The 13,609-nt window shown below is 43.6% G+C and overlaps 1 protein-coding gene across 4 annotated transcripts in view; it reads left to right on the forward strand.

The window, feature by feature from the left end:
• The first annotated feature begins 334 nt into the window (after positions 1-334).
• RAD18 (RAD18 E3 ubiquitin protein ligase) overlaps positions 335-13,609 on the forward strand; it is a 116,582-nt gene continuing 103,307 nt past the window's right edge. For all 4 annotated transcript variants that reach the window (XM_090022370.1, XM_090022371.1, XM_090022372.1 and 1 more), the window contains exons 1-4: positions 335-490; positions 1,521-1,602; positions 10,701-10,762; positions 13,272-13,342. In XM_090022370.1, coding sequence (XP_089878496.1) covers positions 437-490; positions 1,521-1,602; positions 10,701-10,762; positions 13,272-13,342 — 269 coding nt within the window. In that variant the 5' untranslated portion in view covers positions 335-436. The remainder of the gene's footprint in view (positions 491-1,520; positions 1,603-10,700; positions 10,763-13,271; positions 13,343-13,609) is intronic.

Raw genomic sequence — 13,609 nt, forward strand, 5'->3', positions numbered from 1 at the left:
AATAATTATGAGAATTATAATACTATCCTTGAAGTGACCGCACAAATGTAATTTTTGATAATTATGACAATGATCATTATGGTAATTGAACTGTGATATTATCATTATGATCAGTATGATCATTATGAGAATTATGGTACTGGTCTTGAAATGACCGCACAAATAGGATAACTATTGACAACCCCGGCGCGGGGAGGTCGCTGCATCTCCCGCTATTGTGGCCCCGCCCCCCCGAACCCCGCCCACCGCGGAGAGGTGGCGCGTGACGTCAGGCATGGAGGAGACGGGGAAACCGCGAGCCCCGGCAGGCGAACTACATCTCCCAGCGGCCCCCGCGGCGCCGACCCGGAAGTGCGACGCGCTGCGGGCGCGCGATTCGGACGCCGGTTGAGCCGTTCCCCTGGTGGTCCCCCCTCTCCCCGCCCGTCTGCGTGCCATGGCCCTGGCGTTGCCCGAGCCGCGCTGGCCAGAGCGGCTGTCGCCGCTGAAGGTGGGTGCCGGGACGGCCGGGGGCAGGGCGGCAGCAGGAAACCCCGGGGCGTTGGCCCGGCCCGGGCTCTCCGTAGCCCGCGTGCTGCGGGTGGGGGAGGGGCGGGGAAGGGCTTCCTCTGAACAGCCTCCACGGTGGAGACTGCCCGCTTCTGGGTTACCACCCTGCTAGTTTTCCACGATATCCAAACTAAGCCTCCCCTGCTGCAACTTGAGACCATTGCTCCTAGTTCTGTCATCTGTCACCTCTGAGGACAGCCCAGCTCCATTCTCTTTCTACCCCCTGCAGGGAGTTGCATGATGTCATTAAATCCCGCTCTCAGTCATTTCTCCACTCTAAATAACCCCAGTTCCCTCTGCGTCTCGTCAGCAGTCGTGTGCCCCAGCCCCTGAACTGTTTTATAGCCCCTGCTCCCAAAGGATGACAGACAGACCTGCCGTTTCCATTGAACACCCCCACATAACCGGTTCATAGGCTTGTGGACAGGATTGGCAGGGGCCTCAGGAGGTCACATCTCATCTGAGCCCTGCTCAAAGTAGGAGCAGCCCCAGTTTCCATCTAACAGAGATGAGACCCCACCACCTGGTAGCTTCCCGGCAGCCCCTGACCGTTTGCAGTCACGACAGATGGTGTGGGCGGTGGGCGACCGACCTGTTCAACTTCTTTTGCATCCCGTGAGGGGACAGGGTTGAGGTCGGTGCATGCGATTAATTGCGTGTGTACGTGAATCAGTGTATACGGAGAATACATTCGTGCAGATTGCTTCTCCCCCTCATATCTTGGCTGCACTGTATTTACAGTCTAGTTGATTTTGCTTTCATCTGCCCATGACATGCTGGGGGCACGCGGTAGGGAGACTGCCAGAATGGCTCCAATGATATAAGGAGACTGGAGCAGGCATATCAGGGCCAGAGCAATGATACAGGTGCAGGGATGGATTTTTGTGTGGAGGTACAAACAGGTGTTGTCTTGAAGCGATGCTTTCAGTGGTGCTTTGGGTGATGCCAGTGGTAATTTGTTCTTGTTGCAGGTAGTGGACGACCTGCTGCGTTGTGGGATATGCTTCGAGTACTTCAATATTGCAATGATCATCCCACAATGTTCACACAACTGTGAGTACAGGACGGTTTCATTTGAACGTGCATGTATTATGCTAGTGTTTAACTTCTGAATTTTGCCGCATGGTCAGATTGGTACAGGGGCAGAGGGGGCGGGCGGGCAGGCTTGCCTTCCTTCCGTAGCAGGGGCATGGCCCATGACCTGGGATCTCTTGACAGCATTTATTGACAGCATTTCATAGAAGCACATCCTTGGCTGCCCTGGTTCCTCTACTTTATCTGTGACAGGTTAGGGGGCGAGGTCTGTGTTGTGTCATGGGTGATGGCAGTCTTATGTAGAATTTAGATGATGGATTGTATGGATGGTTTGGATAGGGATGATCCTACCTCAGGCAGCGGGTTGGACTAGATGATCTTTGACTTCTCTGTGATTCTCTCCGACTTTTATTTCACCTCCTCATCTGTCTTACTGCCTTCTTAGCCTCTCTCTGTATAAAGGAGAACACAGGTTACTTCCTGCTGTACTCCGCCAGTTGGCCTAGGACTAACATTGTAGTGTGTGCTGGGTTGCATCAAATGCCTGCCACTGACCAAGTAGTTACAGTTTCCAGCCACTTGACATTGACCAGATGCCAAATGTGATGTGACTGAATTGGGAAGTGTGTGGTTCATCATTATATACAGAGAATACATTTGTACAGATTGCTTCTTCCCCTCATTTTGCTCCATTATGTTTAAAGTCTATAGTCAATTTTGCTTGCATCTGTCCATGACATGCTAGGGCAGGGGTGGGCAATTATTTCAGCTGGAGGGTTGCTTAACAACTTTTGGCAAGCTGTCAAGGGTTGGAAGGGTAGCCCTGCCCCTTGACAGGTGCCCCACCCCCTAATCCAGTGTTTCCCAACCCTTTTTGCCCCACAGCACACTTCCCTAACTAAATAAAAAAGCACCATGGCACACCAGATGTGGAGCAGGGGTAGTGCATAGCCTGCCGGACGCTGAGCTGGGGGTGGGAGGGAGGGCACGTGGCCAGCTGGATGGCATTTTGGGCTGGAGCTATGCCCCTTGGCTGGCTGGAACCACGCTTCCCATCAGTCTGTGTCTGCAGCAGCAGCAGGTGGGGGGCATAGCTCCAGCCTATAATGCCATGTTACACCTGGATGTGCCTGACAGTGCACCAGTATGCCACGGCACACCGGTTGGGAAACGTTGCCCTAATCACCATCTTGGGACTGGAAGCCCCTAGCCCCTGACATTTGCCACCAGAAGTCATCCATGTTGTCTCTCTCTCCCCACTCTTCCCATGGAAGTAATCCTTCTGGGAGAGGAGGTTGCTATCTTGGAACCAGAAAAAAACCAAATTGAATACTCAAATCAAACATCTACTATAACACATTTTAATTTTATTTAAAAAAATATTTTGGCCCTGATTTATGTGCTTTTGCGCAGTATATATAAAGGTGGTTGCATAATAGCTCAAATAAAGTCTTACTCTTTTGTATTGTGTGTAGAGGGGTGTGGGATGTGGCTGGTGTATGTGTGTGTGTGGGATTTGTGGGTTGGTGTGGGGTTTTTGAAGGGGTATGGGTATATGTGCCTCCTCCCCCATGGCGTACAGCCTCCGCCACTGACAGCAGCAGTAGCAGGTGGAAGCACAGAGCCTGCCCATTTTGGTGGTGCATGACCTCTGAAAGTCTGCCTCCTGCTGGCTTTCAGAAGGGCAGCTGCAGGCTGGTAATAATTTTTTGGAGGAGCCCAGTGGACCAGACAGAATGGCCTGGCAGTCTGGATCCATATTTCCACGCCCCCCCCCCCGTGCTAAGGGCACATGGTAGGGATACCTTGCCAGAATGGCTCCAATGAGATAGGGAGACTGGAATAAGTCTATCAGGGCCAGAGCAATGAACCAGGTGCAGGGATGATCCTAGCCACTTATAATCCATTAAAACTCTCCAGAGTTTAGGGATGTGCCGTTTGTTGTTTTTACTCCAGTTAGCCCAAACCCTCCTGTCACTTACCCCAGTGATGTGTGATACGAAATCTCACCAGAGGCTTCCTTATAAAAATTCCTCTTTTTCAATGTTTCGCATGCAAAGTTATGATCTGACTCCTTTGGAATGCAGTGCTCCACTTATAGATTCCTGACAGACATTTCCTTTTTAGAGTATATCGTTTTCTCAGTCACTGTCTAGTCAGCAAAGAGCCCTAGATTCTAGTGGCTATGAATGAATGGTGCTTTCAGAAATGCAAGCTATATTTTGGACAGTAACTTTTCTTGGCCTACCAGATAAGAGCATAATTCATCTAACTGCTTAATATATAATGCTGGTCCCAATGTGTTGCCTGTTGTTTATGTTGGTTTTTTGTGTACGAGTAAAGTGTATTTAAATCACTTAAGCCCAAAGCATTTTTGAGCCCCATTGCCTCCTTCGTAACTTAATTGCATCCCATTTGACTGTACCAGCAAGAGCAAAGTGGAAAAAATCTACCAAATGGCTGCTGTCTGAAGCCTTGAAAATTATGAGAGCTAGTCAGTGTAAGGCAGTCAGCCTTTTGGGCAGGCATAACCCAAATTAGCTGTACACCCTCCCCGAGTGTCATCCAGTTTCCAGTGTTCCCCAGCATGATCTGTTGCTCTACTTTTTGCTTCTTACCTTATCTACTGCTCTGTCCTTTTCTTGATCTGCTTGGCACACACAGAGGCAGCCCATATTAGTTGTGGCACATGTTTAAAGGCAGGTGCTACCTTGTAAGTGACAGCACTGTGTCCTTAATGAGCATTGTTGACATTCAGTTTGGATAGGTGTATGCTCCAAGTAGTGCCTAGCTATTTTTGAGTTCCGGATCATACACTTAGACAGAGTACCCTGTACAATGCCTGTTCTTGCAAGAATACAGATATCTGTTGCATGAATTTATCCATTTAAACATCATCATTTTTATTACAAAGAGGATATTTGTTACCAGCTCACCACTGAAGTGTCTTTCAGAATGAGAATTAGTAAAACCTAGAGACAGGAGTAGGATTCAAAGCTATATGGTAAACAGTATTAACTGAGCTGGAATTTTCCATTCTGTGCATCTGCCTTGAGCTGAATTCTGTTGGAAAGTGTCACCAACATGTTTTAGCCTTTTCTGAGAAAGATTAGGGGAAATACATTGTCTTTTTCACATTAAAATAAATTTGTTGTGAAACTAGCACTTCAGTGCTATGGACTAAGGCCTTGAAATTTATCATGGAAGGGGATCAAGTGTGTTAAGGATTTGGCTTTTGTATTCTCTCTCTCAAAAAAATAAGAATGGGGTGTGTTTAGGGAGGAGGGAGTGGAATATACAACGTTCAGATTTGTCTATGTTGGAGCCCAGGCAGTTATACAGTTGAAAACAAAGGGGTGTGTCCATGCATACAGGGGCAGCATAACGGAGATGGCTTATTTTAAGTGGACTTCTAGTATATGTGTATGCACATGACTTAACTAGGCTGGCTTACTTTGATTAATGTGTGTGTATTCCTGTAACATCATTAAGCTTACTTGAATTAAGCAGTTTTATGTAGGCCGACCAATTTTAGGCTGACTTAGTACCTCTGTGTGCACACGGCCAACGTAGCTGGGCTGACTTATTTTAAGTAGATTCAGTTGAGTTTTGTGCGTACACATGTACTAAGTCAACTTAAAATAAGTGTGCATGCACATGTACTAAGCCGACGTAACTTGGCTTAGTTAAATTGGTTTAGTTAAGATGTGCGTATACATGTGTACTGGTTCAACTTAAGTCTACTAAGCCAGCTTAATTTAGCCGACACTTATATTGACTTGGTACGTTTGTACGCTCACAACTTAACTAAGCCGATTTAAGTTGATTTAGTGCACGTGTATGCACAAGCACTAAGTCAAGTTAAAATAAGTGTGCTTCTGCACATAGGGTATGTGCGTACACATGTACTAGGCTGTATGCTTATACTCATAGTTATTCATAGAATGTAGGCTGGAAGGGACCTCGGAAGATCATTGGGTCCAGCCTCCCTGTGCCAAGCTGGAAAGACAACTGGGGTCAAGTGACCCCAGCAGGGTGACCGTTCAGCCTCCTCTTGATTTCCAGGGTAGGCAATTGCACCACCACTGGCAGGAGCTTATTCCGTAGTCTGGACACCCTAGCTGTGAAGAAGATTTTCTTAATGTTGAGTCTGCAATGGTCTTCCAGGAGTTTGTGACCATTGCTTCTGGTTTTCCCTGCCAAGGGTGCCCTGATGAACCATTGTTCACTGAGCCCTTGATGTACACCACTGATGTAGTGGTAAGCTGCTACTAAGTCCCCTTTCAGCCTTCTCTTCTTCAGGCTGAAGAGTCCCAGGTCCCTCAGCCTTACCTCGTATGGCTTGCTGTGCAAGTCTTTGATCATATGGGTGGTTCTTCTCTGGACTCCCTTGAGCTTTTCCACATCCTTGCTGAAGTGCAGCACCCAGAACCAATGCCAGGTAGAGCAGAAGGATCACTTCCTTGGTTTTGCTGGAGATGCATTGATTGGTGTATGCCAGAGTATTATTTGCCCCACTGGCTACAGCATTGCATTGCTGGCTCATGTTCATACTGTGGTTAATTATTACCCCCAGGTCTCTTTCATTCATAGTACTGGTGAGATTGGTGTGGGCAAGCCTGTAGGTATGCAGGGGATTGTTCATCCCCAGGTGCAGCACTTCACGTTTCTTGATGTTAAACCTTATCTGGTCCCAATCTGTCCAACTTGCCAGCCTGTCTAGGTCCGCATGTATCTGCTAGCAAGTTGAGCGGATCGGAAGTTAAGTTGACTTGGTACATGTGTATGCACATGACTTAACTAAGCTAACTTAACAAAGTTGACTTAGTACGCACATAACTTAACTATGTTGGCTTAGTTATGTTGGCATGGTACATGTGTATGCACATGGCTTAGTACATGTACACACACACTTATTTTAAGTTTACTTAGTTAAGTTGTCTATGTGCACATGTATTAAGTCACCTTAAAATAAGGCAGTTTAGCTAAGTTGTGTGCATATACACATAGTAGGTCAACTTAACTTGGCTTAGTTAAGTCATGTGCATACAAATGTACTCGGCGTTAAGGCCCCTGTAACTAGGCTGCCTTATTTTAAAGGTGACTTAGTACGTCTGTATGCACACAACTTATTTTAGGTTGTGTTAGTTAAGTGCATACACACGTACTAAACCAACATAGTTAAGTTGCGTGCGTAGAAAGACAACTTAAAAGAAGTCAACTTAGTTGACTGTTAGTTGGCTGTTTTCCCAATTAGGCAATGCTGCCTGCTTGGGGAACAGAGCCCAACTGTTATATATAAGTGTTGGGCCCTGTACAAGGCAGCAGTCTGCTGCCAGCAGCTGGAGAAACACCACTGGAGAGACTCTTCCCTAGCCGTTTGTCCAAACTTCCACTTCTCATAAATTTCCTTTTTGTGATTTAGCTTACTGAAGAGTTCTCGGATAAGCCAATCTGGTCTTCTGCTGTACTGTCTAGTCTTACTGCACATCAGGATAGTTTGTTCCTGCACTCTCAGTAAGGTTTCTTTGAAGTAGAGCCAGCTCTCCTGGACTCCTCTCCTCCTCAGACTGGATTCCCAGGTCATTCTGCTCCTGAGTTCCCTGAGCAAGTTGAATTCTGCTTTTCTGAAGTTCACAGTCCTTATTCTGCTGCTCTCCCTCCTTCCTTTCCTTAGGATCATCTCATGGTCACTGCTGCCCAAGTTGCCATCTGCTTCTTCATTCCCCACCAATTCTTCCCTGTTTTGTGAGCAACAGGTTAAGAAGAGCACGGCTCCTGGTTGGCCGCTCCCGCACTTGCAACAGGAAGTTGTCCCCAACACTCTCGAAAAACTTCCTGGATTGCCTGTACACTGTTGTAATGCCCTCCCAGCAGATGTCAGGATGATTGAAGTCCCCCATGAGAGTCAGGGCCTATAATCGAACACATCTGCTAGGTGTTTGACAAAAGGCTCATCTACCACATCCTTCTGGTCTGGTGGTTTATAGCAGACCCCCACCATGACATCACCCTTGTTGCACTCCCCTCTGACCCTAACCCAGAGACTTTCAACAGGCCTATCTCCAGTTTCATACTGAAGCTCTGGGCAATCATATATGGCTCTTTTACATACTACTCCTCCTCCTCTTCTCTCCTGCTTGTCCTTCCTGGACAGTTTGTACCCATCCATGACATGGTGGGATAGCTTGCATGACTGGAGCACCGTCAAGTCTCTGTTATTCCCGTCATGTCATAGTTATGTGACTGTGCAAGGACTTCCAATTCTTCTTGCTTGTTTCCCAGACTCTGTGCATTCATGTACAGGCACCTTGGGTAACTAGCTGACTGCCCTGATTTCTCAGGAAGAATGAGAATGCTTCTACACATACATCCTTGTCATGGTGACAGCCATCTTGTGAGCTAAGTGTACTTAACTAATGCGACTCAAGATAATACACATTGGTGGTGTATTATTCTGTGCCAAATTTAAGCCAGCTGTGCTCCACATACGTATGCATGCTCTGACAGTTAAGCCGGTTTAACTGTCAGAAGGTTTTTACATGTGTATGCACCCAAGGTCTTTATAATGGGTAGCATCAAGCACTAGGATTGGATTTGTCTTACTTGTGGAAATTCCTGTTGATGATATGCCCTACATTCTGTATGTTTGATTTTTCCAATCAAATGCACACTTATCCTGTTCTATAGAGACTGATGATTTTCCAGGGCATTCGGCAGTATTTTGGTAGTGCTTTCTTTTTTTCTACACCTATCAAATGTCATTAGTGTTATTCAGATAACACACGTGGGAGACCCAATCCCCGCACTCCCCCTCCCCCCAAAAGCCTGTTCTGTTGCATCAGAGGCTTTCTTATCAGAAAATAGATATGAAATATGTTCATGTTTCCTTGTAGGACTTTCTTCCTTATTCTTATTACTATTCTTTCCCTAATAGTCTATTACAGTGCTTTCAACCCTCCCTATAATCTATTCCCATCTGGAGCCATTCAAAGTCTATCTGCCTAGTTTTTAGATGACTGTGGGTGCGCTGACACGTGCATTAATGTGTTGTAGTTACTGCACATTAAGTTAATATCTGTAATAACAGGTACTAAATGCGCAGTAACTGGTGCTACTGTGCAGTAGTGCCGATATACAGTTTTCTTGTGATGGTGATGTGCAGTAGACTAATTCTGCTGTGCATCATCATGCTTTTGCCATGATGTGCTAATGCACAGTAGAATTAGTCTACTGTGCATTTAGTGTCTCATGTAGATGCATGGTGGGAGCAGTAGCCTGCTGTCATAAAACCTGTATTGATTAATTCCCACAGTGTTTCTTTAGTAAAGGAGCAAGCGAGCTAAGCATCAGCCATTGTTCTTTCTTTCATGCTATCAAAAGCCTACTGAGATGGATGGCTTTCGTCGTGTTGATACCTGTCAAGCGTGACTATTAACTTCCACAGAGTCTGTCAGATACAGTTAAATTTGAGTTACTGGCATGAAAGGAGAGCTCTCATTAACATCTCTCAAGTCATTCATGCCTTCTCTTCTATTTTAAATATTTTTTCCATATTGTATCTCTGGGCATTTATATACATACCTTTGTCTGCTGGTGCATTGGAGCAGACTCAATTAATCTTCAATGTATTTTAGCTCAAAAGTGTACCGCCACCATTTTTTCAGTGCTGACAGGCATTTTGCCATTTATACAGAAGATGTGCCACAGCGCCAAGCACTTTTAGAAGCGCCCAGTGCTGCAGTGCAGACATGTACAAATGCCCTCTGTGCCCAGTTGTCAGAATTACTGCCCTACTTTGAAAACTGCAGATAGGCTCTGTAGGTGTAAAACATTGTTAGAGAAGCCAGGCAGCTTGCCCTAGGTTATTACAAATCCTTAATGTCCTCAACTCATGCTTACATTATTCCTTTTTTGCTCCCTTTGCACTTGCTGTCATTAGTTTAATCTTGATAAGGTTGATTATTTGTTCGCAGTGCTCTGTGCAGTCTCATTCTGTCACCTCTGTAGAAGTCTCCTGTCCTGACCACTGAACTAAACGAACAGTTTGGGACCACTTGTCTTTACTATATACAATGGGGATTGCTTCATGCCCAATTTTGTTTCATAGGCCTGCCTCTGTTTGTGGGTTTCACTGCCATAATTAAGAGTAATTTCAGTTCTGCAGATGCAGGTTTGGTGGGTCAATGCATATATAAATGGCCTCTATGGACTAACAGTTGTTAATGCTGACTGAATTAGAGCTGTGTTAAGGTGTCTGGGGCTTCTCAGAGTTTGTCATAAGGGGGAATGAGTGTTAATGAGTGATTTTTAAAGTACAGCAGTTAACATATCTACACACTGAAACACTGAGGAATAAAGAGCTAGTAAGTGTCAGTCATATAGGAAAAGAGTGAAACTTTTTGAAATAACCAGTATCTCATATCCTAGAGAGATGCCTGACTGGTGCCAAAACTTGTAAATGAGCAGCCCAGAGAGAATCATTTTGAGTTATTCTGAAGGGTTAGTGTTCAGAGAGAATTGTGTGCAAGAGGTGATTTAGGCTCCTGACAACAGTAGTAAGACCTGCCTTGGCTGATGAATCTAAAGGCATTTACTGAACTATAACTGTCTGGGGATAGCAAGGTGAAGCAAGGTGCTCTGCATGTAGAGGAAAGGTAGATTGAGGGCAGAGACCAGAGAGAAGGATATTCCTCTGCCTTAGGCATACCCCTATCTGTAGTGCAGCGATTGGATAGATATTTTTTTTTCTGAGAAAAATTAAGGACAGTTGACCTTGTTGGGATTTGACTTTTTTGCTTGTTGGAAGTCTCATTCTTACATATTTGAAGTTTAGTGAAATTTGAATGGTGAATACTCATCTTTGACTTTTATCAGTACTAGTTCTTGGTACTCTGGGTTATATTTGTTTAAAATATACAGGCCCACAGACTGAGATTAAATGCTGAAATAGACTGATAGGAAGTCCCTTAAAATAGATAGCTGTTTTCTTTTGCATGTTTTAGTCTTTCCATGTGACTGTATATTTTACTAGAACAAATAATGCTTTTTCCCCAAGTGTGCTCTCTTAGCTCAATACATAGTAATCATATGTGGTGTAATTTTTATTTTTTCAGATTGTTCCCTTTGCATACGCAAATTTCTGTCCTATAAAACTCAGTGTCCCACGTGCCGTGTGGTAAGTGGTTTTGGGCTTTTTTCTTCCCTGCCCCCACCTTCCCCCCTTCTCTTTGTCATCTTTTGTTTGTTTCTGGCAAATTTTCAGTGTCAAGGTCATTTCCCCTTAGGTTCTAGTTGGTTGCTATTGGTTCAGGGCATACAGAAGTGCCTCCTATCTTATTTATGTAGGCTAGCATTTTCAAGCTTGGAGCCTAAAATTCAGCACTTAAATCTATACATAGATGTGCACCTGAAATACATGACCTGAATTTTCAAAACATCCACAACTCTAAATGAAACCCAATACATATTTAGGCATGCAAGTTTGAAAACATGGAATTGGGATTAATATTTCAGAGACCAGAGTGATTCTTCAACTGGAGAAAGAATCAGGTTGACATACATAATGAGCCATTGGAGCAAGTGTTGAGTTTTAACTTATTTGGATGCAATCTCGGTGGAATGCCTGACGAAGAGTGACTGTGCCTGAAAGCTTGCTAAGAACTTTTTTCCAACTACTCAGTTGGTCTAATAAAAGATATCACATCTACCCAAAGAACCTTGTCTTACATGTATAAATGAAGCAATTCATAGGCCAGGCAATGCACGAACAATGATAAAGAATTTGAATGTTATATAAACAAGTAGCAGCTTACAAATTAAATGATGACAAACACATTGAACACTCGGGTATGGCCAATAGCCACATATAGCTGTGAGATTTGGACCCCTAAGAAGGAAAGGAGTTAGAGGAAAAAATGACAGGAATTTAGGTCATGTACCACAAAAGGATAATGGAAGTTTCTTGGACCCAAAGAAAGATTCAACAAATGAGTACTTATTAAGATTGGAGCCAAACCTGAATTGATGCAAATGTTGAAAAATTAGAACTTGAAGTATTATGGGCACAGTCTTAAGGATAAAGGAAGACCTCCCAGAAAAGGAAATAATTGACGATTGTGTCTGGGAAGAGGGGCGGAGGGGAGTTTTTTTACCAAGGAAGAGGTTGAGTTTATAGTTCTATGTAGCTAAATCCTATCTATTTATGGTATTGTAGCATTTTCTCCTGTCTGGCCTCGATAAGGGGTTGGATAAAATTGGCTGCCTCTAGAACGATTGGCATTGTGAGATTACTTCTGTGTTGCATAGAATATGTAGCTTAATAGATTCAGTGCTAATGTTATAAATAGAATACCATACAACACAATATCTGTAGAGTATAGCGGACTTTGGAGTAGGGGAGAGAGGGGTAGCAGTATGATATACAGCAGAAAGATGGGAGGTATTGGTTATGGTTATTAGGGTAAGTCCCTTTTCTTCTGAACACTGCTGTGGGATCAGAAGCATTCCTGGCTCTACAAGGTATAGAACAGGCAAGAAGAACTGGATTGTTGGTCAGGAATTGGTTTTGCCTGCAAGACTGCTTCTGAATGAATGGCATGGAATGAGATTAATTTAGGCTCTAATCTAGGTCAGTCCAGTTTGGTTTTACTGGATTCTGTGTAAAAAAAACAAACCAGAAAAGCAAAATAACCCACTCACCAAGACTGCCTAGAAATAGTGAATAGCATTTCTGAAGTGCTGGTGAAACACAGGTAACTGTCATTATGTATCCAAAGCATGAATTAGATTAGATATTGCTCAAGGCTAAGATTAAAAAAGGTCTGCTTGTAATACTGAGTGCATCTACCCGTTCATTAATTTGCTTTTGCTACTGCGCTTGTACCTCTAATGTGAGGTACTAAATAAATGCTCATTAGGCTGCCTTAATGTGCAGTAGCAAATGTGCACACTTTTTTAGTGACACTTAATGTGCAGTAGCCTATTTTTACTGTGCATTAGTATATTAGCATGTTTTTTGATGTGACACTTTAATACACAGTAAATAGGTTACTTAGCATTAAAGCACATGTGTAGACATGCCAGCTGTCAACTTTATGTTCAAATGAGTGCAGATTTTTCATTATACATATCTGGAGCACCTATTTTATTTTTGTCTATTTATAAATCCCATTGGTTGATATGACTAAGAGCTCCATAAGCTTTTACCTGAGGTAAAAAAGTGAGAGCAAGATAAATATTGGATATCCACTGGGAAAAAAAATGAAGAAAACCGTTCTGTATCTTTTTATGCCTTAATTATTCAAAATACAACATTTTCCTTTGTATGTTTTCCCTTCTGTGTTGTTTAATGTTCTTGCCACATTCTTAATGATTGGGAGCTAGGATGCAATGAAGCATTGTTGGAGACTAAGAGTACTGAATTGTGTGAATTTTTTTCTGGAAAAAAGTATTGTTATTTTAGCCTGTGCTTTTGTTTCCATTTATTTTCCAGACTTGCAGTCAGTAAGTGCTTAATTTCAGGGTCTTGGATTTTTTAAATCTCTCGTTTTTATCTCATTTCCCTGTTTCCTTTGATATGACAAATATCTGAGATGGTGATTAGAAGAGCAGTGTCTGAAACTTGCATCTGAGAAATTAACTATTACTTGCTTGAACATTTTCTGTTTACTTTGCTTTATTTGTAGGCAGTCACAGAACCTGAACTGAAAAATAACCGGCTGTTGGATGACCTGGTAAAAAGCTTTAATTCAGCAAGGTAACACACAGTTTTGCAAAGATCACATATGCTTCCCTACTTAAATAGGTACAGATGTGACTTGACTTTCATTAACCCAGAGAGCATGCCCAAACATGTTTTTGGAATTGGAGAAATAGTCCCAGTATTACCAAAAGAGAGCAAACCACTGCATATCTTCATGTCTCTGTTCCATACAGTAGATGAATTAAGAAGGGCATGTGGGCAGTTTAATATGTCATGAGACTAGATGGTACACAGATTGGATCATTTTGGAAAAAAGGGCTG

Source organism: Crocodylus siamensis, chromosome 11, assembly GCF_052110815.1.
Source record: "Crocodylus siamensis isolate JL-2025a chromosome 11, ASM5211081v1, whole genome shotgun sequence".
Taxonomy (NCBI): Eukaryota; Metazoa; Chordata; order Crocodylia; family Crocodylidae; genus Crocodylus; species Crocodylus siamensis.